Source organism: Hipposideros armiger, unplaced genomic scaffold (assembly GCF_001890085.2).
Source record: "Hipposideros armiger isolate ML-2016 unplaced genomic scaffold, ASM189008v1 scaffold_971, whole genome shotgun sequence".
In the NCBI taxonomy this organism is placed as follows: Eukaryota; Metazoa; Chordata; class Mammalia; order Chiroptera; family Hipposideridae; genus Hipposideros; species Hipposideros armiger.
Genome location: NW_017732321.1, coordinates 80,990 through 104,987, shown reverse-complemented (window position 1 = coordinate 104,987; position 23,998 = coordinate 80,990). Strand labels below are relative to the sequence as shown.

At 40.1% G+C, this 23,998-nt stretch overlaps 1 protein-coding gene across 1 annotated transcript in view; it reads right to left on the bottom strand.

Annotated features, from left to right (window-relative positions):
* Positions 1-23,998, bottom strand: part of ATP13A5 (ATPase 13A5) — a 91,478-nt gene that overhangs the window by 33,885 nt on the left and 33,595 nt on the right. The window contains exons 11-20 of the mRNA XM_019631025.1: positions 22,122-22,310; positions 17,326-17,387; positions 14,549-14,699; positions 12,167-12,253; positions 11,223-11,379; positions 9,141-9,258; positions 6,176-6,300; positions 5,176-5,336; positions 3,202-3,327; positions 2,039-2,118 (exon numbers count right to left, since the gene is read on the bottom strand). Of these exons, the coding sequence (XP_019486570.1) occupies positions 2,039-2,118; positions 3,202-3,327; positions 5,176-5,336; positions 6,176-6,300; positions 9,141-9,258; positions 11,223-11,379; positions 12,167-12,253; positions 14,549-14,699; positions 17,326-17,387; positions 22,122-22,310 (1,256 nt within the window). The remainder of the gene's footprint in view (positions 1-2,038; positions 2,119-3,201; positions 3,328-5,175; positions 5,337-6,175; positions 6,301-9,140; positions 9,259-11,222; positions 11,380-12,166; positions 12,254-14,548; positions 14,700-17,325; positions 17,388-22,121; positions 22,311-23,998) is intronic.

Genomic DNA, 23,998 nt, shown 5'->3' with positions numbered 1-23,998 from the left:
TATATATATATATACACACACACACACACACACACATATTCTCAATGCATCTTGGAGTGAAAATTAGATAATATGCTCACATTATACCTGTTTGATGTATAAACACAATGATATAAATAAAGGAGTAAATATTAAAGGCTGTTGCCAAAAAAACCCAAATTTCTGATTCAAGACACACTCTGTCTCTTATTATAAGTAAATAATACATTATAGGTATTGATTAATGATAATACTATTAAAGGCTCAGCTGTAATTTGCGAAAAACACATGCAATATAATAAAATCAATACATGGGAAAATAAAATTTGGGGAGAATTTTATTATTACTTGACAAAGAGGTGCCCATTTTAATAGATCGAAAATGGTCAAATGTAAACAAACTCATATGGTTCAACCTAATATTTGGCTAGTGTATGTGAAAATCGCCCTATAAACATTTGTATGCACTCATGTACATGTGATGACTATGTGCATTTGCTGAAAACAGTTTCCTTCAGGCTTAAAGCACATCTCTAGTCTCTATATCATACAAAGAGTCTTTCATATTCTAGTGTCCCCTGAATTCAGAAAGCAAATTCCGATAACCTTATGTACATTGCCAATGATAAAGGCATGAAGAAGAAAATTGGGAAATTGAGAAGATAGCTCATTTTTAGACAGCATGTATCTTCTTGAATTGATTTTTCCTTAGGGGAATATAGCTTTTCACATTTAAGCATTTAAGTTGGCAAAATTTCTCAGGCATTTGAGAAGAGTAAAATTACTTTCGTCAGCCAATATCACATAATGACCATGTAAGTGAAATAGTCATTTTAGACACTAGTAACTAACCCGGACTCAAGGCATTATAGGAGTTAATAGGCAGTTTTTGAAACTTTCCCAAGAATGTTTGGGCAACAACAACAACAAAATAATAGTTAAAGGCAGTCTCCTGATTCTACCTACTATTTATCAGCAATTATCTAGAATTTCACTACTTTCTCTGTTTCTTTTCACTTTTCAGAAATCTGCAGCCCAGGAATTGTAACATTCCCGGCAAGTAATAGGTAGGTCTGGTCTCAGGAGAATGGTTTCACTCTGACATGACTTGGACATCTATATTTTAGAAGGAGATAAGGAAGGACTTTTTTTTTTTCACTTTGACCCATCCACCGCCAAGGTCAAATACAGTGAGAATGCCATCCCACCTCTTTCCCAGGAGACTATTGGGTTGTTGGAAAACTCATGACGTATTTTTTCTGTTTTTCATTGCAAAAATGCGTCATGACTTTTCCGACAACCCAATAGAAATTATTCATATATCTTCCAATTAACTCACCTCAAATAATTCTGGGTGATAACTGGCACACTTCCCCATTTTTCTCATTCTGAGCTATACAAGCCCCTACTGTTTCTATTCTCTCTATCCAAGCAGGCGATCTTCCGTTGAGACATGCTCTGTGGACCACAAAAAAATTGCTCTCTGGGGATCAGTGATCCCCACCTCCTGGTACCCATGACGTTGTATAATGCCCTTATTTGAGTGTGGGCTGCAATTAGTGACTGGCTTCTAATGAAGAGAATATAGACAAAGTGATGGGATGTCACTTCTGAAATGAGGATATAAAAAATAGTGACTTCTCTCTCTCTCTCTCTCATTCTTCTTTGCCCACTCTTATGAAAGCCAGCTGCCACACTGTGAGCTTCCTTATGAAATGACTCATGTGGCAGGGAACTGAGGGTGGGTAATGTCCAACAGGCAGTGAAAAACTGAGGCTTTTAGTCTAACTACCCACAAGGAGCTGAATCCTACCAACAACACGTGAGTGAGGCCAGTGGCAGATCCTGCCCCTCAAGTGCTGATGACTGTAATCCTAGCGACACCGGGTTATAGCCCTGTGAGAGACCCGGAGTCAGGAGAGTGAGCTAAGCACGCCTGGATTCCTGACCCACAGAATTGTAAAATAACAAGCAGTGGTGTTCTAAGCCACTAAGTTGCAGGGTAATTCATTATACAGTAGATAATTGATACACTATCATTTCATGCAGTGACACATACTTTAATTTCTGAAATTCTTCAACAAGGCTTGATTTCTGCCCAGGAGACATTCTTGCAAAAATGGTTCCATTCACCAGAACCTAAAGAGAAAAACTCTTCCAATAAAATTAGAAAGAAGAACACTTTTAAATAAAAGAACAGTCCTGAAAAATCACTTCCGGCTGCTATTTTAATATAGCATTGGGTGGTGTGTCATTAGACCAAATGTCAGGAAAGGGAAAAAGGGGATTTAATGCTTTAATATTTAACTTTCACTTTCAGTCCTCCATCAAAACTCTATTACTTCTTTCCAGGCCTTTTTTCTAAGATGGGAAAACTTCTAATTAATAACAATAACTAAAAATCAGCAGAGCATATGGGATAAAAATGCTTAAGGAAAATTTTTCTTTTTTTTGCTAAGTGCTGTCTCCACAATTGCAATATAGACAGAAAGAAGCAATAGATGAGGAGCTGAGAAACAAGCTTCTGTCCTCAGCTCTGTCCCAACGAGCTGCATAAACCTTCAAGTGACTTAACCTCTCTGAATCTCAGCTTTCGTATCTCTACAATGAGGAACTGGACTACAGATTTCTGGGAGCCTTTGGGGTCTAGATGCTGTGGTCCCTGACTGGTCAAATGACAGAATTCTCAAGACACAGCTAACAGATGGCTGCTGCCCTCGCTTGTGCCCCACTTATCTCCTTCACCCTGACAGCACAACGCTGGATGGCACTATTTTAAATGGACACACAGAAGACAAGATAATAAATGATTTTGAAAATGAACCAGGGAGCCTTTGTTTCCTCCTGCTTTAATTCAAGAATTCAGACAAGAAGGGGAATAGAGCTCATCCTGACATGAGTTGGTGGCTTTCAGCGAGAAGCTGACCCCCAAAACAGGCAGCATGTTTGGAACTACCTGGACATTCTGTGTGTGGGGGAGGGGTGGAGGGATATGGGCAGTACCAGAACTCAAACTCTGAAGAGGAAGCCATGCGCATGTGCAGGACCAAGTAGGCGTGGGCGGGGCCAGGAAATTTTGGAAGGGGCGGTAGCCATTTGTGGGGTGTTTATTTTCTAGCTATGAGACGACCTCAGTGATCCTCACCTTCACTATTCCCTTCCCCTTTTTTGCCTCACTAATTTGAGGAGGGAAACAAAACACTTCATTTCTCCAGTACTTACTTTTGGAAGCAAGCTGTTGAAATGCTGAAGTAGCACTTGGTATGATTTCCCACTCATTGCGAAATGATAACAGCACCCTTTCTCTCCAGCAGGCACTGAACTGTTTCCAATGTTAACGCAGGTTTCCTAAAATCAAAAGGCACCATTTCCGTGTCAGCCCTTAAAGAATGTCTCTGTTTTCCTATGTTTTATGGAAGGAAGTATATTCATATGTCACAGCCATGTGAGGGCCAGCAAACGTTACACGTGCTGTGTAATTTGTCCATGGAACTTAGACTTATGTGAAGAAGACACTCAAAATGTTTTCCAAAATTATATAAACATGCAACACCTTGCCAACGTGATGCTCTGGATCCTATATTGGGAGATAATGTGTGATGTCTACCAAGGATTCATTCCCAGATGCCAACTAGTGATTCCAAGAAGAATGGGGACATTCTTCCCTCTTCTTCCTTCTCATCGTGCAGTCTTTTATTTTCTAAGATAACTTACAATTCTTTCCTTCAAAAACCATGCCCAATGTCTTCAATGTAAAATAGGCAGACTTTTTTCAGAGCCTATTAGCCCCCAACTTCTCTCCCCGCCAGTAGGTAACCTGTTCCCTATCATGCCCAGATCTTTCACACCCTATGTTCCACGGCAGCAGCACTGCTCCTTTCCTGAAATCCTTCCCTCCTGTCTTTCACTTGTCAGTGTTCCCCCATCACTGTGTTCTAGTCCCATGTGGCTCAGCCCCAAGGAAAGCATCTGATGAATGCATAAGCACTCGTAATGTCAATAGGTGATAATGGTTTTTCATGCAACATTTCTCAGAGTTCCTTCCATCTGTGTAGGATTCTAAATTCAGATAGAATAGGTGAGAAAATTTTATTCATTAGAGGAATTCACCTTAGAGAAAGCACAGTATTTGGAAGAAAAATATTTTGATGTGCTGAATTGGAAGGCAAGGTGATACACCCCTCCCATTGGTGAAATAGCCAACAAAAGTCTTGCTCTAAAGCATTCCACATAAGGCAAGGACAGGGTTCCTTTTGTTTTCCCTAGAATCTGGGAAAGAAAGTATGGTGGCAGGGAGCCAGAGAGGAAGAAAGCCTGTGATTGTGATGTGATTACTCCCAGCAACAAACCAAAACTTCAGTAAAAGTCTATATTCAGCTCATTGTGGTTTGAGCGAAGTTAACACACCTATTCACAGGGTAAGGGCAGGACTGCTCTGTACAGTTGTGCAGGTTGTATACTGAACAAAGGTGTATTCTACACTTAATCCAAAGGGCTGGCCAGCCTAAAGGAAGGAAGCGTTTTTGTAAATTATCACCTGGAGGACCATCTGTTTGAATTCACACAAAGAGAGAAGTGCTCATTCAGTGATGGAATGCCAGGCTGCAGCCATTCCCTTCATATGAAAGAGCTGTCCTGTTGCAAGTGCACAGGGAGCTTACTCCCTAGAGAAGCCAACACCTGTTAACTGCATATCACAGGCACAGCACAATCTAAATGCTGGGAGATTTGGGTGGAATCAAACAGACCTGAATTTGATTTCCTGCTCTGCAACTTGCCAGGTTGGGCAAATTTCTCCATAGGCCTTAGTTTTTTCATTTCATTTGTGAAATGAAGAGTTTGCTCACGTGTGTGGGGTAACTGTGAGGATTAAATGGGAATTATGGATGTAAATCGGTGGCTCTCAACCATGACTGCCCATTGGACTCACTGGGAGCAAGGGCTGACGATGGCCCCCAGCCAGAGATTCTGATTTAATTGGTAGAGCCTTGGCATTGGAAGTTTCCAGGTGACTCCTGTGTGCAGCCAGGGCTGAGAAGTGCTAGTGGAAATGCTAAATGCTTTGCAAACTGTAAAACTCTGGATAGATGTGGAGGATTATTACTGTAACGACTTGTGATGCTGAAGGAAGGCTGCCCTGGGCCAGGACTGTGTTCCATCAGACCAGGCCACGGAGTGCCTTCTAACATTGCTCACATTCTTCCCAGGTCCATTCTTTTGGTTCTCTACCAACTGCCAGGTCACAGAGGCAGGGACAAACTCTTCTGGTTCGCTGGCTTCGACAACGATCACTTGGCTCCCTCGAGGAATCATTTCAGAATTCTTTGCAACAGTAATGGCTGTTTGCAGGTTGTCACCTAGATGACAAAGAAAGTTGGTTTGCTTTATGTATACACCTCTCGGCAACCAGAATTGAGCTGCCTGCCCCCCGAGTGTCTATACCACTTTGTTGGTGTTCTTTGGGGGCATTTATCACTTTCTACCTTATTTTATAACTATTTATTTTCTCCTCTGTCCAAGCTGCCTACTCCTAGTGGCTAAACACTATGTCTGTATTTCCCCCCTGACAGCATCATGTGCTGAACATTGCATATTTCCAAAACATGCACAGATGAATAAGTAAATGTTTAGCACTTTTGACTAATTCTCAGTAGACTGACAGGTCTTAGCAGTGAAGGTAAGATGGCCCAATCTGATAGGATAAAATCGTCCTTAGGATCAGGATTCCAGTTAAGCTGAGAAAAGAACACAGGCTGGGCCATGCTTGGATTTGATCATCTCATGTCGTGCCTGGTCCCTTTGCCCTGAAGGACAGTCCAGCAGCCTCACACGCTTTACACGGAGGTATCGTTGGGGTTCTTGATGAAAACATATCCATTCTTGTGTTTAACCATTTATTGTGCCCACTGGCACTGTGCCGATCCTCAGTAGGAAGAGGGGCCTTAGACAAGGAGAATGACATATGGTTCCTGCCTCCAAAGCTTGTGGTGGTGTTGGGGGAGCTACACAGGTTCCCAGGTAACTGGACCCCAGGTAACAAATTTGACAGCAAAGCATTATTATTATTATTATTATTAATTATTATTATTATTATTATTATTATTTCTGCCTCAGTCTCATCAGCTCAGCCAAATCCCATGATTTTCTTCATATGCCTGGGATACATTTAACTTGTTGGGCCTCCTGAAACACATACCGGTAATCATCACAGTCCTGATGCGGGCCTCAGTCAGTTCCTTCAACACTGGTTTGGTTTCCTTTTTCAAGCGATTCTCCATTATGAGAAGTCCCAGAAAGGTTAACTCTGACTCTACCGTCTCTCTTTGGATTCAGGAGAAAGTCAATGTTAAAGCTTATTTATATAGTCTTAAGGGTTGGATTTATTTTTTCATTTTAAAATGTCTAAGTTTTATTGATATAATATATGCACATATTAATTAAATCAAAAAAGAACCCAAAAGCTTATAGTGAAAACCAAAAGACCCTGTCCCTACCACCTTCTCCTTTCCAGAGGCAGCAACCACTTTTATATCTTTTAGCTGCTTCTTCTGTTGGGTTGTCAGAAAAGCCATGCCATATTTTTTCTGTTTTTCGGTGCAAAAATGCGTCATGACTTTTCTGACAACCCAAGAGTTTTCAGCTATTTTTTTAAAAACAATGTGTTTGTCTTCCAACTCTTCTGTCAGTTTTTTAAATTTTTGTTAATAATTTATATATTTTTTTAATTTCCATGAACTTTTTTGAGCTTGTAAAAATTTCAAGCTTATTAAACATTTATTAAGTATATACTGCATACCACATACTATAGTAATAGTTGAATATGGAGTCATTCATTTTAGCTTCCAACTGTATTCTCCAGTAAGTACATGTTATAAGCCAAGGATTTGAATAGTTTTCAGAATTGGAAGCTTGGAAATATAATTCAAAGTTGGATGGGAACATAATGAAGACACTTCTCTCTGGGGTACCGTGTTAAGTCGCTACATTCATTCAAAAGTTCATTCACTAAGTAACTGCTTTATTTTTTATCTTATGTTAGGCACTTTGGTGAATACCCAGATAATCAGATATAAACCCTGCCTTAGTGATCTCAGGAAATATTATAAAAGAAAATCTACCTTAATTCAGAACCTGTTAAAATCCCATCCTTTAACCTCATGAATTTCCATTATAAATTGGATTAATATTTTCTCATTAACTAGAACTAAAAGAAAGGTCCAAAAATCTTCTCACCAATTTATTCTGTCTTTCTTCTCAGTTTTATAACTCTTCGCCTCATTCACCACTTTAGGCATTTTGGCCTTTCCTAACTCTACAACATTTCTAGCAAAACCCTGTGTGAGTCAGGGCCCTCGCATCCACTCTTCCTAGTGCCTGCAACGCTTTTCCTCTGGATATCTGCATGCCTTACTCCCTGACTTTACCAGCATTTCTGTTCAAATGTCACCTCCTCAGACTTCCCTAATCACCCCATGTAAAATGGCATCCTCTGTCATTTTTGTTTAATCCTCTTAACCTACTTTATTTTTTCCTTCAAGGCATTTAATCACTACTTGACAATATTGTATTGATTCATTATTTACTTTCTCCAATTAGGATAGGATTGAGGGAAAGGATTTTATTTTATTCACTTCTGATTCCTCAGTGCCTTAAAGAGCATCTCACACAGTCAAGCTCGATAGAGCTTTACTAAACCAATGAAAGGGGGAATCTTGATAAAAAATTTCTTCTATTTTTTTAGCTAGTTTTTTTTTTAATCATCTCAAGAAACTCTTCTACTCCCTTTTTTCTGACGTCAGTTTTTAAGACGTTTTTGGTTTTTCTAATTGGAAAACTTTGCTGAATATAATTTGATTCCAAAACATATCAAAACACTATTCATTTACCCTGTTTGAAAACAGTAACTAAATTCCAAGAAGCATAGTAGGCTCCTGAAATTCTCTTGGAAAAGCTAAGATGGTTGGAAATATATCATTTTATCCTCATTTTCTTATGTTGTTATATTTATAATAAAGTCTATCTCACTAGTGGCTTTTAAATTGAGAACATCGCAACTTCATTTGTATGTGGCTTCTGGGTGGTGGCTACACTGCATGTCAAGCTACATAAATCTTTTCTTTACACATGACCTTAACATTCGTTATTAAAATTTGTGACTTGAAAAATTATAAAAGCCTGTGTGTAATGGGTCTTTATGCTTGCTCAAGAATAGCTAGCACCTTGAATGTTAAATCTGAGAGTGCCATTCGTATATTTCAAAATGAGTTTTGTGGCTCTATATAGAAGATTAAAGCATCGTGGCTGAAAGACTCTTTAGAGATCATCCAATCCTATGTTTTGGGGAATAGATATAGTGGGAGAAAAGGACAATGATTCCTGATCGTAACAGAGTAGATGGACTTATATTGTAAACAGTAGTGTTGAACCAAAAATATCCATATCTTATGCAGAGGAGCTAATTTTACATAAATAAGTATCTTTCAGAAACACAAAATAAAAAATAACTAATGCATAGATGATTTGTTATTCAATTTTTCACAGTATCTCTGTACTGCTTTGTCATAGACAATTCAAAAACAATCTTTAAAAACCGAGAAACATTAAAAGGAGAAATAACCTATAGATTATCCTCTAATGAGGACAATTTATCCCTTTACTGTAATTAAGAATGTTGAGTTCTATTTTCTATAAGGCACTCAGCTTACACTCACCCCCTCTCCAGATCTGAGGGAGGTGTATTACTGAGCCTAGAAAGAAGCTGAGTCTGAGCGACTCTGGAGGACTTTCAAAGTGCCAGCTCTCACCCTCAACTCCCTTGTCTGTAGGACCCCAAGTCAGTCAGCCACATAATGTTCTGTGGCTGATGGAGGTTGGTTGTTTTTGGTGAGATGATGGAATTCAGGATAGAGATAACTCCCTGCATCTGAAAGTCAGGAGATCTCAACTGCCATCCCGGTTCTGCCACTAACCAGCGTTGTGACCTGATCAAGTCCTCATTGTGGCTTACAGTTGCCTATCTCTGAATTAGGGGACTGGATGAGATTGATTCTTCATCTCTAAGTGCCTTCCCAGTGATTCAAGCTGTTCATCCATCCATCTCCCAGGCCCCTTCACTCCATGCACACAGAGCCTGCCCTAGTGCCGATTTCTGAGTTTCTTACCTGGATAAACTCGCCACTTCTGAAATATTCCCTATCCTCAACTTGTTATGGGCAAGGGCAATGACACGGAAGCCTTGCACTGTGTAATTCTTCAGCTCCTGTGGGAAATTATTGGGCACTGTCAGGAGAGAAGGGAGAGGTAAATGTAAGGTCACACTGAAGGTCACCCAACTCCTAAGCAAGACTCTAGGATTCAGTCACTATATCTTGTTTTAACTTTCACTCCATAAAAATGCATTCATAGAAAAACTACAGCTTCAGTTAAAGGCCACAAACAACTTTGTCAGCGTGTTCTTATTAATCTGACAGAAATGAATGCCTAAGATGTCTGGTCATCAACTGAGTGTCAAATACACTGGCTGGGTCCAGTAATGATAGACCTCAGGACTGTGTCTACCTGGATGAAATGAGGGAAACAACAAGTCTTCTAGATCAGGGGACAACAAACTACAGGTCAAATCTGGCCCATCACTTGTTTTTATAAATAAAATTTTATTGGAACATAGCCATAGCCATTTGTTTGTTTATCATTTATGGCTGCTTTGGGGCTACAATGGGAAGGTTGAACAGTTGAAACAGACACCATGTGGCATGCAAAGCTTAAATTATTTATTACCTGGCTATTTACAAAACAGTTTGCCAATCCCTGCTTTAGATAATAGATGACACAATGCCAGCATTTGTGTATTTTGACATGGTGATCATAACTAATGTTAGTATATTTATAAAATCTTTATGGTTTATAGTGTGCCTATAAAGGCATTAGAAAGAAGCACAGTATAATCAGAGGTGTGGTGACTTAGGTAGCAAAACACCTGAGTTCTAATCTCTACTCTCCTTCCAACTAGGTCTCTGACCTTGGGCATGGTAAGTCTCTGTTCTGCACCTCAATTTTACTATCCATAAAATGAGGGGATGTGGATCTCTCTGTACCCATTCAGCTCAGACTTGCTGTAATTCTAAAATAATGTTGGAGGTGGGATCTAATTTCAAGGATGCTTCTACCTCTCATTTCTTAAGTATGGGGGGGTAAAAAAATCACTGAAGATGATATTAGCATAAGTCAAGGATCAGGGTTTAGGACAATAAGAAGAATTAAATAGGCTATCAGAAGAATGAGAGGTGTCAAGTGACAGGCCCAAACGTTTACTGATAGAGCAGGGACAATAGTTACCAGTTAAAATTTCAAGAAGGTACTCATTTGTATGGCTGGGGGGAAAAAAGAAGAGTGAAGTATAGACTATCAGTCTGTGAAGGACAGAGTTAATGGGAGCTATGAAGATCAACGTCAGAAAAACGGGGCATTTCTAAGGCATGCAAGACTCCAAGTAGAAGGATAACTTAAAGCAGTCATTTGCCAAATCAAAACTTCTGTGCATAATTTGAGGGATATTAGGAATCATAAAGAGCATATCGATGAAAATAAGGAGAAAAAGGCCAATTCTATCCAAATGAACTCATTTGAATGCAACAATATTCTTATAAATCTGGGCTGCTGCTTAGAGGGTGCATATGTTTATAAGACTAAGAAACAATACAAATCAGCTCAAAATCTGGCCCAGGAAGATGAAACTGCTATGAAGATGATCAATTATCTTGCTCTCATACCATCTAATTTACTCTAACTACTTTTTTCCTAAAAGATTTATCTTTTCTACATTCTCCTTCCATCGATCTTGCTGAGGCCCCTTAAGTGGTGCCAGCTCCCCGGAAGTAATGGAGCACCCCGCCTGCAGAATTAGTCTAGTGTCCCACCCTCCCCTTTGGCTCCTTCTTCTGACTGCTCCTCATTCTTACCCACCCAGGTTCTCTGAGCCCTGTGGCTTCCTATTCCAGCCCCTGATGCTTCACTTCTCCTTCCCAGACACTCCATCATGGTTGGACTTTTCTGGCTGGATCACAGCAGGGTATTTACTCTCTGCCTTGAAATCTCCACCTCTGCCTTATGAAATCTACTGATCCCACTGCCCACCCACAGAGAAAACAACCACCTTCACATTCATTGATTTAGCCTGATTTGCTTTATGTGTTTGGGCTTTTAAAATACTTTACCTCCTGAAAGAGAAATGTGCCATTTAGTACCTGTTTCGGATCTGCAGAACTTGGCCAACATCTCTGGGGCACCCTTCATGTAGACATGGAAGTGATCCTCCCCTGCCAGCTGAGCGATGACAGACATCCTTTGCAGGCTCGAGGAAAATGGAAACTGGCGTAAGATAGTGATGGCTTGCACGGGACTCTACAAGTGGACCAAGAAAGGGGGTCAAGAAGCTTTGAACTTATTTCACTTAGCCTAATAATCTCAAGATTCATTCATGTCACAAATGGCACTATTTCATCTTTTCTAATGGTAGAATAGTATTCCATTGTGTACATATATATATACATCACCTCAATAAACTTTAATTTAAAAAAAAGCTTTTAGTGAGGTTTAGCAGATGCACACCAACAAATATGGTTTCCTCTACAGTAAGCCCAGGGACATCGTGAAGTGGTATACTTGTCACAACATTGGTATTTTCCGGCTGTCCCTAAGAAGGTTCCATCATCAAGTTGTCTAGTCTGCAAGGCTCTTCCCCTTGGCTGCCTGGAGAAATCATCTTCCAGGCCAAGCTCACAGTTCACCTCCCCTGTGGTCCTTCTCTCCCAGATTCACTCCCACCTCTGGTCCTCTCTGGTTCTTTTTTCAGCCTTTACTAGAACACTTGGCCCATTGTATTACACTTATTTGCACCTCCGTTGATTTTTCTACCAGCCCATGTGCTCCTGCAACACAGAGCCCAGCATGTCTAGCTTTGAAATCACTCTATCTCTTAGCACCTAGCACAGTGTTCTAGTATACATAGATACTCAGTGAGTGTTGGATACATTAATGGATAAATTCAGGGATGAAAGAATTAACAAACCAACTATGGACACTGTTGGGATAACGCAAAATAATAAAAATATAAAAATATGTGAAAGTCAGGGGAGTGTCACCAATTTTAAGGGGAAAGATCTATACAATTTCAGGAAGAAAATCATACCTGACTGGCTTTTGGTCCTGGTTTTATTATTATGTTTGAGTCTGACATCCCAAATTTGGAGAAGTCTGCATTGCGATCTTCCATTATCTGTTTTAAAATGAAACCATTCATAAGATTCCTTAGAGAAAAATAATAAGAAAGAAATTCCTCTCATTTACATAACGCTTTAATCTTTTCAAAGCCCTTTTCAATGCTTTCTCTTCTAAGCCAATTATCTTAATACCATCATTGTTAAATTTCTGTTGTATTGGTTTACATTAAAGGACCTTATTGTAGAATGCCAAAAAGCCAGGAATATTGTGACTGCATTTTAAGTAGTAAATGATGGAAGAAGTGCTAGTTACAGTCCAATGGCTCTTCCTAAATGGTATGTCTAGTAATTGGAGGAAGGTTTAAGTACAGATCTACTTTCCAATACAGCTGAGCCCATTAGTTCTCAGATGAATTAGGATTATAGCATGGGACTATTCTTATGTTATATCTATGCTACTAGTCTAATTGGTTAGCTAGAGAGTTAGCAAGTTAGCTGCTAGCAAATAAGAAAGCATATTTAAAAATGGCTTGTATTCTTTGAATATTACAACAGTGTAAGTTATACCACCTGAGAAAGTAATAGTAACCTAATATATGGGGAAAGTAGTCACACATATAAACAGAAGTAAAAAAATAGGAGATAACATCTGGTCTCCACTCTGTCACTTGTTTAACCTTGGGGATATTGCTTCATTTTCCTGTATCTCAGTTTCTTCTGAAAAATATTCTGACATCCCTTCTAGTGCTAAAATTCTTATAGTCTATAGGGACATATTCTCTTGCCCTTATGTTTAGGGAAAGGCTTCTAACTACCAAAAGATGTTTAACTCAAGACTTTCTCACTTTCAGCTTTAAACTCAGTGAATAATCTTGCACTTCTACGCTTTGTTTGGGGTGGGTATAATTGTTCTTTAAAACAATTCTTACAGAGCTAATACTATTTATGTTCTTACACAAGACCCTAACTTGTCTGCCATTTACACAGCTATATCAACCCTCTTCTGATGGAGAAGGGGACACTATTAGAACCTGGATCAAAGTCACATATAATAATAATGACCCTGTGCAACTCATTATTGTGTCAACTTTAGTGATGCTGGTACAGACACTCCTTATAATAATTACACTGATTCTTCTCCATAAAGATGCATAAAAGTGAGTACTGTTTCGTCTTGGTGTCAAACATTTCTCCACACAAATGCTCTCATTTTAACTTGCTGATATCAGAAATGTCCCTATTTATCAGGATTCTCCTGTTATTACTTTGGCCTCTAGAAATCTACAAGTTTCCTACTGAATATCTTTAAATTAGCCTTTTTGTGAGATGTACTTCATGTCCCTACCATCATTTGTTTCCATTCCTTTACAACTCTGTTTAAAATACTATCCTGTACTGGACGTGTATCATTGTAAGTAGATTGAGAATATTTTTTGAAGGGCAGCAGAATGTAATCAGCTAACTAATGAATGAATACCCTCCATTTGTTGGGCACTTCACAATACACACAGCCCTTTTAGGCTCATAGTTTCAATGCTCACCACAAGTCTTTCAGTGAAGCACTGTTGTCCCAAATGCACAGATGAGGTGCAGACTCAGGGTCTTGTTCTGGATTTGGGGTGACAAAACTAGAGAGGGGTGGAATTGAGAGGTCTTTCCACCATAGCATGACAGCCACAGGATGAGTTAATAACCTTCAACTGCCATTTTCACTCTCAGCTCAGAAAATTGAACCAGCTGGACCTCAAGTCCTCTAGTTTGGAGTCTAGACCTATGCTGTCCAATATAGTAGCTACCAGCTACTTGTAGCTATTTAAATTTAAATGTAAATTAATTAAAGTAAATAAAATAAAAAATTTAGTTCCTCAGTGGCATAGCCACATTTCAAATGCTCATGGTTAATGGCTACATATTTGACAGCGCTGCTTTACTCTACTGTTTGTCTGGTGGTGTTTTAAATAATTTTTATTTTCCTCAAAACATGTTTTGGCCTGTGAATAAGGTTTCTGTGGTCAGATAGGTTTGGTAAATGCTGCATAACCTAGTCCCTCTTGAATATTCACAACACACCATGGTATATTAAAGAAATCTTGTAGTTACCAAATCAATTTCACTTTGTTCATACAGCAGTTCCCAAGTTTATTTGATAATGGGAGCCTCCTTTATGCTGTACACATTAACAGAGTTCCTTGGAGCAGAGGTTGGGAAATTCAGGTAGGATCAGACTTTCATTCATGCATTATTATGAATCTTCTCTGGGTTTCAACCAAACTTAGAAAAGCTTTAGCACTCCCAGTAAGGCTTTCTTCAAGTTTTCCTTATTCAGGTGAAGCAAGAAACTATCACCTTACCCAGGCGGTGCCCTCAAACATTTTGAGGTCCAGAGGGTCTCCCTGGATGGTCCCATCTAGAAGTACCAGAGAGTGGCAGCTGGTCATGGCAGCACACAGTGGGCCCCATGGCAAAGCCCTGCCTGAGGCAAAGCTGTGGACTTCCTGGAAACTGGTAGAGAAGATGATTAATAAATTAAGGTCTTCAACAAAATCATTTTTGCACACTGTGCCCCTTAAATCTTACTAACATAGAGCTTCAATAATATGTACCCCCCTATGCTGAAAACCATCAATAGCTCCCCATACCCTCTATGATAAAGTGCAAACTCCTAAGCCTGGTATTCAAGGCCCCTTTTGCTCCAGCTCTATACTATTAGGTTGTTGGAAAAGTCATGACACATTTTGTCTATGTTTTTCAAAGGTTATTTATTTATATAAAGAACAAAGATCAATCTGATATATTGCCCGTTTTGTTCGATAACCTTTTGCCATCTTTCAGTGAGCTTCATAATTCCTTGTTCCTAGAAGGACCTGTTTTTATTTGCAAAAAAACTGAACAAGGTGCTGATTTACAGCCTCATCTGAATTGTACGTTTTACCACACAAGGAGTTTGAAGAGAGCGAAATAAGTTGAAGTCGGATGGCACAAGGTCAGGCGAGTAGGGTGGGTGTGGCAACACATCACGTCCAAGCTCCAATAATTTTTGACAGGTGATCAAACTTGTGTGTGGTCTCGCGTTATCGTGATGGAACACAACTCTTTTACAATTAACAAGCTCTGGACGTTTCTGGATGATGGATTCGTTCAAACTGTCCAATTGCTGATAGTACACATTCAAATTGATTGTTTGCTTTCTTGGCAGGAGCTTGAAAAACACGACACCTTTAAAATCCCACCACACTGAGAGCATAACCTTCCTCTGATGAATGTCTGCTTTCAATGTCATTTGAGGCAAGTCATCACGTTGGGACCAAGACTGTTTGTGCACCACATTGTTGTAAACAATCTGCTTCTCATCACCAGTTATCAGTCGCTTCAAAAAAGGACCTTTTTCCTCATGTTTAATGACCATCTTGCAGATGTTTATACACTCCGTCAAATGAACTTTGAGTTCATGCGGAACCCAAATATCGAGCTTGCTTACATATCCTAGCTTCTTCAGGTGATCATGAGTGCTTGAATAATGGATGTTCAATGTTTCTGCAATCTCTCATGTAGTGTCATGTGGGTGTGACTCCATCAATGCCTTTATTTTGTCGTCATTGATCTTGGTGGGCCTCCCTGACTGAGAAGTGTCATAAAGATCAAAATCACTGCATGGAATTTTGTGAACCATCCTTGGAACTGACGTTCTTGTAGAGCATTGTCACTGTAAACTTTATGCAACTTTTCACAAGCTTGATGCATGTTCTTCCCTTTATGGAAGTAAAACAGTAAAATATGGCAAAAATGCAGAGTTTGGTCTTCCATCTTCAACTTGTTGTAAAATGTCCAAAACTCAACCAAATCACTCAATTTTTCTTTTAGAATGAAGCTAGAACTGTCAGCTGTCAAATGACATAGCAATAACATAGATGGGAATGACTCTAGTATTTCCCAAAATGAACGAGTGCCATCTGTCGCAAACAGACATCATGACTTTTCCAACAACCCAATACCTTGCAGATTTTACTCCTACTCCTGTGCTTTATGCAAAATGTTTCCAGAGCCAAGTTGAACTTGCTATTTCTATACTCGGGCAGGTATTGCCTTGCCCTTGAGGCCTCCCTTGCTCCCTTAGTTTCCTCATTTTCTAACTGGATTGTCTGCCTGCAGATTCCTCTTCATAAAAACTTCCTTTGAGATGGATCTGAATTTCCTTCTCCACAGAATTTGCCACTGGTCGATCAGTACATATTATAATTTCAGAGGGCAGAATCACAGGAACTTTTGTCAGGCCACTTGCAGCCAACCCACGTGGTTGCAGTGTTGCGGGAAAGCACTGTGTGGAAAGGCTCAGAGATGATACCTGCAAACTCCGCAGAGCTGGCTTTAGAAAGACACACACCACAGGTAATAAGCCTCCAGGCCAATGAGGGAGCACTCTCCGGGGAGGGGCATTCCCTCCCTTACCTAGCTCTGTCTGGGGTCACATCCCTGTAATTGCCTTCTCCCCACCCTAGTACCTGCTTTCAGCCCATGTCTGTAAAGATTCTAGCCAAAACTAATCTCAAATTCTGTCTAAATCTCCTTGGTCCACTCATTTTCAATTTTTTTTATTATTAGTTTCAGGTGAAAATTAATTTCTACCTTTTATTCACTGTTACTATAAAAACCTGGAGTATGTGTTATATCAGGCAGTCATTATTATTTCTTCTCTCTTCTGATATTTGCACCTTAATGGTCACCGTTTTGACAGCCTGTGTTGCAGGCTGAAGGTGGGTGCATTTGCACCTTTCTACCCCGCTAGAGTGTGAACTCTAAGGTAGGAGATGGAGCTCTTCTTTTCTTTGCAGTTTTTAATTCAGCACAGTCCTGGTTTTACTCTTTGCTTCTCAGTTTTATTGATTTAGCTTCTTAATTATCCAACTCAGTCTTTTCCATTTAGCATGTGGAGTTTGAGGGCCTACTTTCCCTGTCTGATTCTGAAATTGGAACTCACATAATTTAAAAAATTAGAGTAATTGGGAGCTGGTTCCAGGCAATTATTATACACATTTTACGTGACATTATCCCTCAACTACAGAAGGATGGATTTGAGGAATGCCAAGGCAGCTTCACCAATCACACCTTCCTCCTTCACTAAGGTGCCTACCAGTTGTCAGCAGTAGGGACAGTCCCCCAGAGGTCCAGCCCATCTTCTGTAAGAGTGCCAGTCTAGAAAAAATTAGAATTGATATTAGCATAATATTTAGAGCTTTTAAATATATCATGATTTACAGCAATTAAAGTAGATCTAGCTGTCTAAAGCCCTTCTTTGTAAGCATCAAAATTTAAATCAGAAAAGGTCACCTAAAAGAAAGGTTCATCAGGTGACCGAATGATTCCCAAAAGACTATGTTGATAATTAGATGATTCTAGTTACTAACCGTTACAACAAAATGGAAGCGTTTTGTTTTTGTTTGTTATTGTTGTGACTTGTTAAAGGAGAGATGTTCAGTGAAAGGATATCCAACAAAAGCCAGCCTTGACTTTTAGTTGGCACTTGCTGTCTTTCTAGACCAGAGCTCAGAATCTTTTTCTTTCTTTTTAGGATTAACGTATTTCCCCATGTATAAGATGCACCTTAATTTTGAGGCCCAAAATTTGAAAAAATATGTATTACATAAAGATATTGAACTCAAGTTTTATTCATCATAAAATTCATACAACTCCTCATCACTGTCAAAGCTCCCAACCATTAGCTTGTCCTCATCAGTGTCTGATGACAAATCACCCAATTGCCCTTTGCTCTTCAATCCATATCTTCAATTCCCTCTCTAATTCTGGACATTTTGCTGACTTGCCTCTCATGGCCTTCTGCCGTGGCATTTTCAGTAGGGTTTCTTCTTCCCATAGCCAATCTCGGATTGTTTTCTCAGTTGGAGGAGGGCCAAACTTATGTTCAGCAGCACGATTTCCATTCACTTTTGCAAACTGAATCACTTTTAACTTGAATTCAGCACTGTATGAAAATCTTTTCTGAGCCATTTCTGGGCAGAATGTGGCAAAATGTAACCTATTGCAATATGCCAGTAACAAGTGCGAAACAATGAGCGCAAAGACAATAAGTGTGAAAAAGCGGGAAATGCAAGTAAAAAAATCTACAAGTGCAAAAAAAGCGAGAAATGCAAGTTAAAAAAAAATCTACAATCACTGTATAAGATGCACCCAGTTTTTAGACCCCAAATTTTTTGAAATATGGTGTGTCTTATACATGGGGAAATACGGTAGTTCACAGTCTGCCATCTGGTTCACATAAGTTTCTAAAATATGCATGATGTGGTGGTGACTGTCCAGATTGATAATGAAATGTTGATAGAGGGCTTTGAGACTAAAAAGAGCAACAAAGTACTAAATAAATATTAATTAATGTCCATGGGTGGGTTTTATTGTTAGATCAAGAGGAAAATGGTGGGGTGATTTGATTTTCTGTATTACAGGAGTGTCTGTCAGTTAATGTGACAGAGAAAGCAAAGTAGAACTGAACACTATTATAAAACTTTCAATTTGCTCATTCTTCTCAGCGGACCATTAATTACAGATCTCACTATCTTCACTTGGTAGACTAACAGCTGTAGGCCTGCTTAACACCCATTCAAACTAAGGAGTTGACTACAACTGGATCAACAACACTATGAAGGCAGAGAAAGCATTACCAAGTCTTGGGGAATATCCTGTTTCAACACTGACACCCAGGTCCCTGACAGTACTTTTTAAAGGTCTTCTCTGTATAAGACTCTGAATTTTCTAGTTTTTTATCAAATGGCATCTTTTATTACTACAGCACATCCCATTAGTGTAGTGCTTTACAGTGAAGTGTACACAATGCTTTCAATTCTTACAACTTTGTAAATAAGTTAGAGACATTTTCAGGTCACAGGGGAATGGACCAGCCTTGGTACAATGGCCACTCAGTTGGAGAGAAAGAACCAGAACTCAGCCATCTAGAGTGTTCTATTAGACAGCAAATGGTAAATGAATTCCACAAAGCATATGGAAAGACAAAGCCCATACTGATTTCCAGATTGAAGAATTAAGAAATCTTTGTTTCATTAATTAATTTGGACTTCATAGAGAGCTAACATGCTTATGTAACATAGTCCTTGAAGAACAACAACAACAAAAAGCTGTTTGCTTCATTCCCCTCCTGCGTTTTATAAGGGACTCAACCTACGTGTTTCTAAATCCCCTTGAGATGTTTCATTTCAAAGAGTTAGCAACTTAGTCCAAACTCAGATGTTTTCCTGGTGATTAAATTATGTCTTTAAACATCAATATTTTCAACATGAAAACAGAGATGATACCACAGCAAAACAGAAATGGGACCATGTTATTTCTCTATGTGAAAATAACCCTTGTGCAATAAAACCAACGGTAAAATAGAGAGAAAACTAAATTATAGCTGAGGTTCTAAAAGATATAAAATAAAGAAAATCTCTTAGCATTAATACTAGCCCAGGCTTGAGCTGAATTGAATAGAAAAGAGAGAACTTCTTTTAGAGAGCTTATAACAAACCACTGTCAACTAGAAATGTATACAGTAACAAATGTAATCAGAAGCTCAGTGGTGAATATCTTCTAAATTGAAATAACACTAGATGGAAATCCAATTAATTGTGGAGTGCTTTATCCCAACATCATGCCAGTAGAGCTTTATAATATGAAAGGTAGGAAGAAACTTAGGGATAATTGTAGTTCAACTGTTATCTTAAAAATTCACACTTAGTATCAAATTCAGGATTAGATTTCTCATTTTCCATTCCCAATCAAGAGTTCTTTGCACGATAGCATGCCGGAGTTTGGCCAAGCAAGTGGAGGAGTGCTCTCTAACACAGACCAGCAAAGGAGCACATAAGGATGGGGAGGAAAAACTTTGTATGGGAAGTAAGACAAACACCCTCTGGAAAAATTAGTTTTAGAAACAACCAAATATATAATAAAGACGTTTTATAAATCTCCCTCCTATATTCTAGACACTAGTGTGGCTGATGGGTAAGTAATGGAAATTCCTATCAGAAAATATCCAAAGGGCTGATATCTGGCCCTGAATCTAAAGAAAGCTACTGTTAAGTTAACCCTACTGGTTCATCACAGGTGACAATAGAAGACTTTCTGTGCCAAAGGACATATGAAAAGAAGAGAACTAAAATAATATAAGAGCTATGCCACTTCCAACTGGAGACTAAGACTTGTCAGGTCTGCTCATGGTGTCTCCCCAACTTGTCCCCTACTCTCCATTTTTGCCCCCATTGTCTAGGACAATGAGTGAGCTCTTCAGTTGCTCCAAATAGCCAGCCTCCTGCCTCAGTCCTATGTTTCTTCTGTCCCTTCTCACCAATTCTCCCAGATAGGATAACTAAAACACACTTATAAAACTGTCACTGGTCTTCATAAAAAAAAAGCGAGAAGGGTTCCCATTCTCCTGCATGACAAGGCCTCGCTACATATCTTGGCATATCAGGCCCTGAGCAATGGGGTTCCTCCCAACAGCTCACATTCCAGCCATACCCCACTGAACCCGTTACCCACATGCTGCAGGCCCTCATACCCCTGTGCTTCTGAGCTGCTCACCTCTGAGCCTGGAGCCCATTCTGTCTAATAACCAAAACCACAGCTCTAAGGTGACCTCCCACCTGTGGCAGGTAACTGCATCTCAATGCTTTGCTCATACTTCTATTAAGCATGCATCTCCCTGCATTGTTGTTATCTATACTTTCTTTTTGTTGTTGTTGTTGTTTTTTGGGTTTTTTTGTTTGTTTGTTTTGCTTTTTTTTGTTTTTAAATAGTAGAATCTATTTTAATGTTTCATTAAGGCAGAGTAATTTTATTTTTCTCATCTTTTTCAATTAAAATTAGGGTTATATTTGTATAAAGAAGGGGAAGGGATGAGACAATACAAATTGGTAACTAGAATATGGCCTCAGGGATAGAAAAGACAGTCTGGGGAATACAATCAATAATGTAAATATTTTTGAGGGGGACAGATGGATGCATGTCTTGTTAGGGAGACCACTTCATAGTTGGTGTAGAGGCCTGACCACCACACTGTATGTCTACACTTTCATTTACCTGCTTCCTCAGCTAGGCCATGAACTTCTCAAGAGCTAGAAACATCTCATTAATGCAGCCCTCTACCAATGTGGGTTAATTAAAAAGAGGCAACGCCTTTATTGGTTATTCGAATGCAAATGAGCTGAAGATGTGGAGGGAACAAGCCAGGCCCACTGCATTACAGCCATGAAACTGGCTTGCCTGAGCCGAGGGCAGGACCTGAACAGCAGACAGCTGACACTGAAGTCCCCCCAGGTCCTCCAGAGGAAAAAAAGGATCTCAGGACCTGTCCCACAGCAGCAGTCCTCCCCATCTGAACATACTTCTGCTCGGCCACCTTTCCAGGACCCTAAACATGGACACAACCTCCCTAGTGCTGAGTCCTAATAACCTGGGGAGGGAAGGAGAAAATGCGGGCCGAGTGCATAAACATGGGTCAATGGCCACTCCCTCCCTTTCCTTAAAGAAGCAGAGGAGAAAGGAATATGTTTATGTAAGCTCAGGACAAAGCACTTCAGGGAGCTGAAATGTTCCTCATATTTTTCTCCTGAAAAAAGCCAGCCAGTCATAGAAGTTAGTATAATAAGAGATTGTTTTAAAACCCACAACAGGAACAAAAACAATATTAAATGTCACAGGGAAGAAATTCATGATGTGATGGCTAACCCGCTTCCTTAGGGCTCAGTAAAGTAGGCTTCGAGAACATGATCTCACACTAGCTCACTCGGCGACCTTCCCTGGCCTCTGTGTTCCCATCTGTAGAATGAGAGCGCTGGACTAAACCTTCTTGGAGGCCCTTCCCAGCTCTGTTGTGCCTTAAAAATCATGAACCTCCAACCTGGGAAGTTGAAATCATACTTTGTCAAAGCACACGAGGTTTATTTGCCCGCACATATTGATTCTCTGTGGGGAGATGCAGAAGATTTTCTTTTTCATCAGCCTCTTCTGTGCGTACACGATGCCTGTGGTCAGGGCAGCTGGCAGCACAGGAGGGACAGTCACGGTGAGGAGCAGCAGGGCCATGGTGGCGGTATCTCTTGGAGGAACCTGGGGAGGGCAGGGACATACAGGTTAGCCCAGCAGAGTAGGCTGGCATCCTTCCTGGCACCATCCCCTACAACACCACAGGGGCTCTAGAAGCCCAGGATAGTCATAGTGAGTTGGTTTTCTTGGTGGGGCTGAGTGTTCTCGTGGTTGTCCCTAAGCAATGGAAAAATCGTCTCCCACTGCAGAACACATCCACCAAGCCTTTCCTGACTGTTTCTCTCCACTTAGCATGCTTTCCACGCAGGGTGCCATCCCTTCTCTGCCCATCCACACACCCTCTGAACTCCCAGGGCATTGGGACTGTCTTGAGTTGTAACATTGAACCAGTGGCTTGACTCTTGAATTATAAATCTCTCTCCACCTCTAGCCTCCAAACTCCTTGGACACACAGATGTGGCTTATTTATTTTTGAAGTCATCTTTGAGTTCATCATATTCATTTCTAGATAGAAGGCCTAGAACAGTTTCTCACACAAAGGAGGTGCTCAACTGAACGAATAGTGACTTGATAAAACTATAACCAGGATTCTGCTAAGATCTCAGCATATATTTTCTGCTATAGAGAAGCCAATAATAAAAATAGCTTGCTCTCCCTGGACACACACATTGTTAGCAGGCACTGTGTTAGGCTACATATATTATTCAGTTACTCCCCACAACAATCTTATGATGTAGATACTGTTATTTTCTCCATTTAACAGATGAGGAAACCAAGGCATAAAAAATTGAAAACATCCCCAAGGCCACATGCTAGTTAAATGGTGAGAATCTGAACTCTAGTCTGTCTGACTAGAGCGTGACAGACAAATGTGTGACCAGTGTGTTATATTATCAAGCCAGTTCTCATGGAGCCAAGATGCCAGGCAACTGTAAAGAAGTTCACAGGGCTGATAAAGGCAAGGCCAAGATCAAATCACAGCTTGCTTTATTTTTCACATGCTCTAGATATTAATGACTCTACCCTCTACAAACTTGCCTAGGTTTTTTATGAAATTAATCATAATTTTGGCCATAAAGTCTTCTTCTGAGTACTGGAAACACAGATTCCAGTTCAGTAGCAGTGGCTGCTAGATACATCTTTGGACCAATCTCAGTTTATCACAAAATCCATCATTCCCTGCTTTTCCCACCCACAGCCACTGAGGAGTTTTGACCTTGAGGACTCAGGCCAGTCTAATTCTGAGCCAGTACAGATAGAGGCAGCCAACAGGTCCACAGGTTTTGACCCACAAGAATATGGGGTCTGCAATTAACACTGCTGCTTTGGTGTGTATTGGGTTGAGTCCTGCTCAGGAAACCTTCCTTTCCAGTCACTTCCAGGGCTTTCTGGTCCACAGGAGATGGTTTGTTGCTTGTTTCTCTGCTCAACCCTCCTGCTCCCCAGATGAAACTGGCACATTGTCTCAAATTCAAGCTCTACTGGCTTTGAAAGTCTGCCTAGCTCTTTCCAGGGGCCATATTACTGGTGCCAATATGTCTTGGCATCCTTCGCCCTCACCTGCCCTAGACATGCTCTCTGGGGGCTTATTTCAGTTTGGACTACTTGGAGCTCAAGCATGAGCATGAACATTGCCTACAAATGCCGGTATCTTTGCCCATCAATATTCACTCCTCTCTCCCTCCAACATACACTCACACACACACTCACACACACACACACACACACACACACACACACACACACAGAAT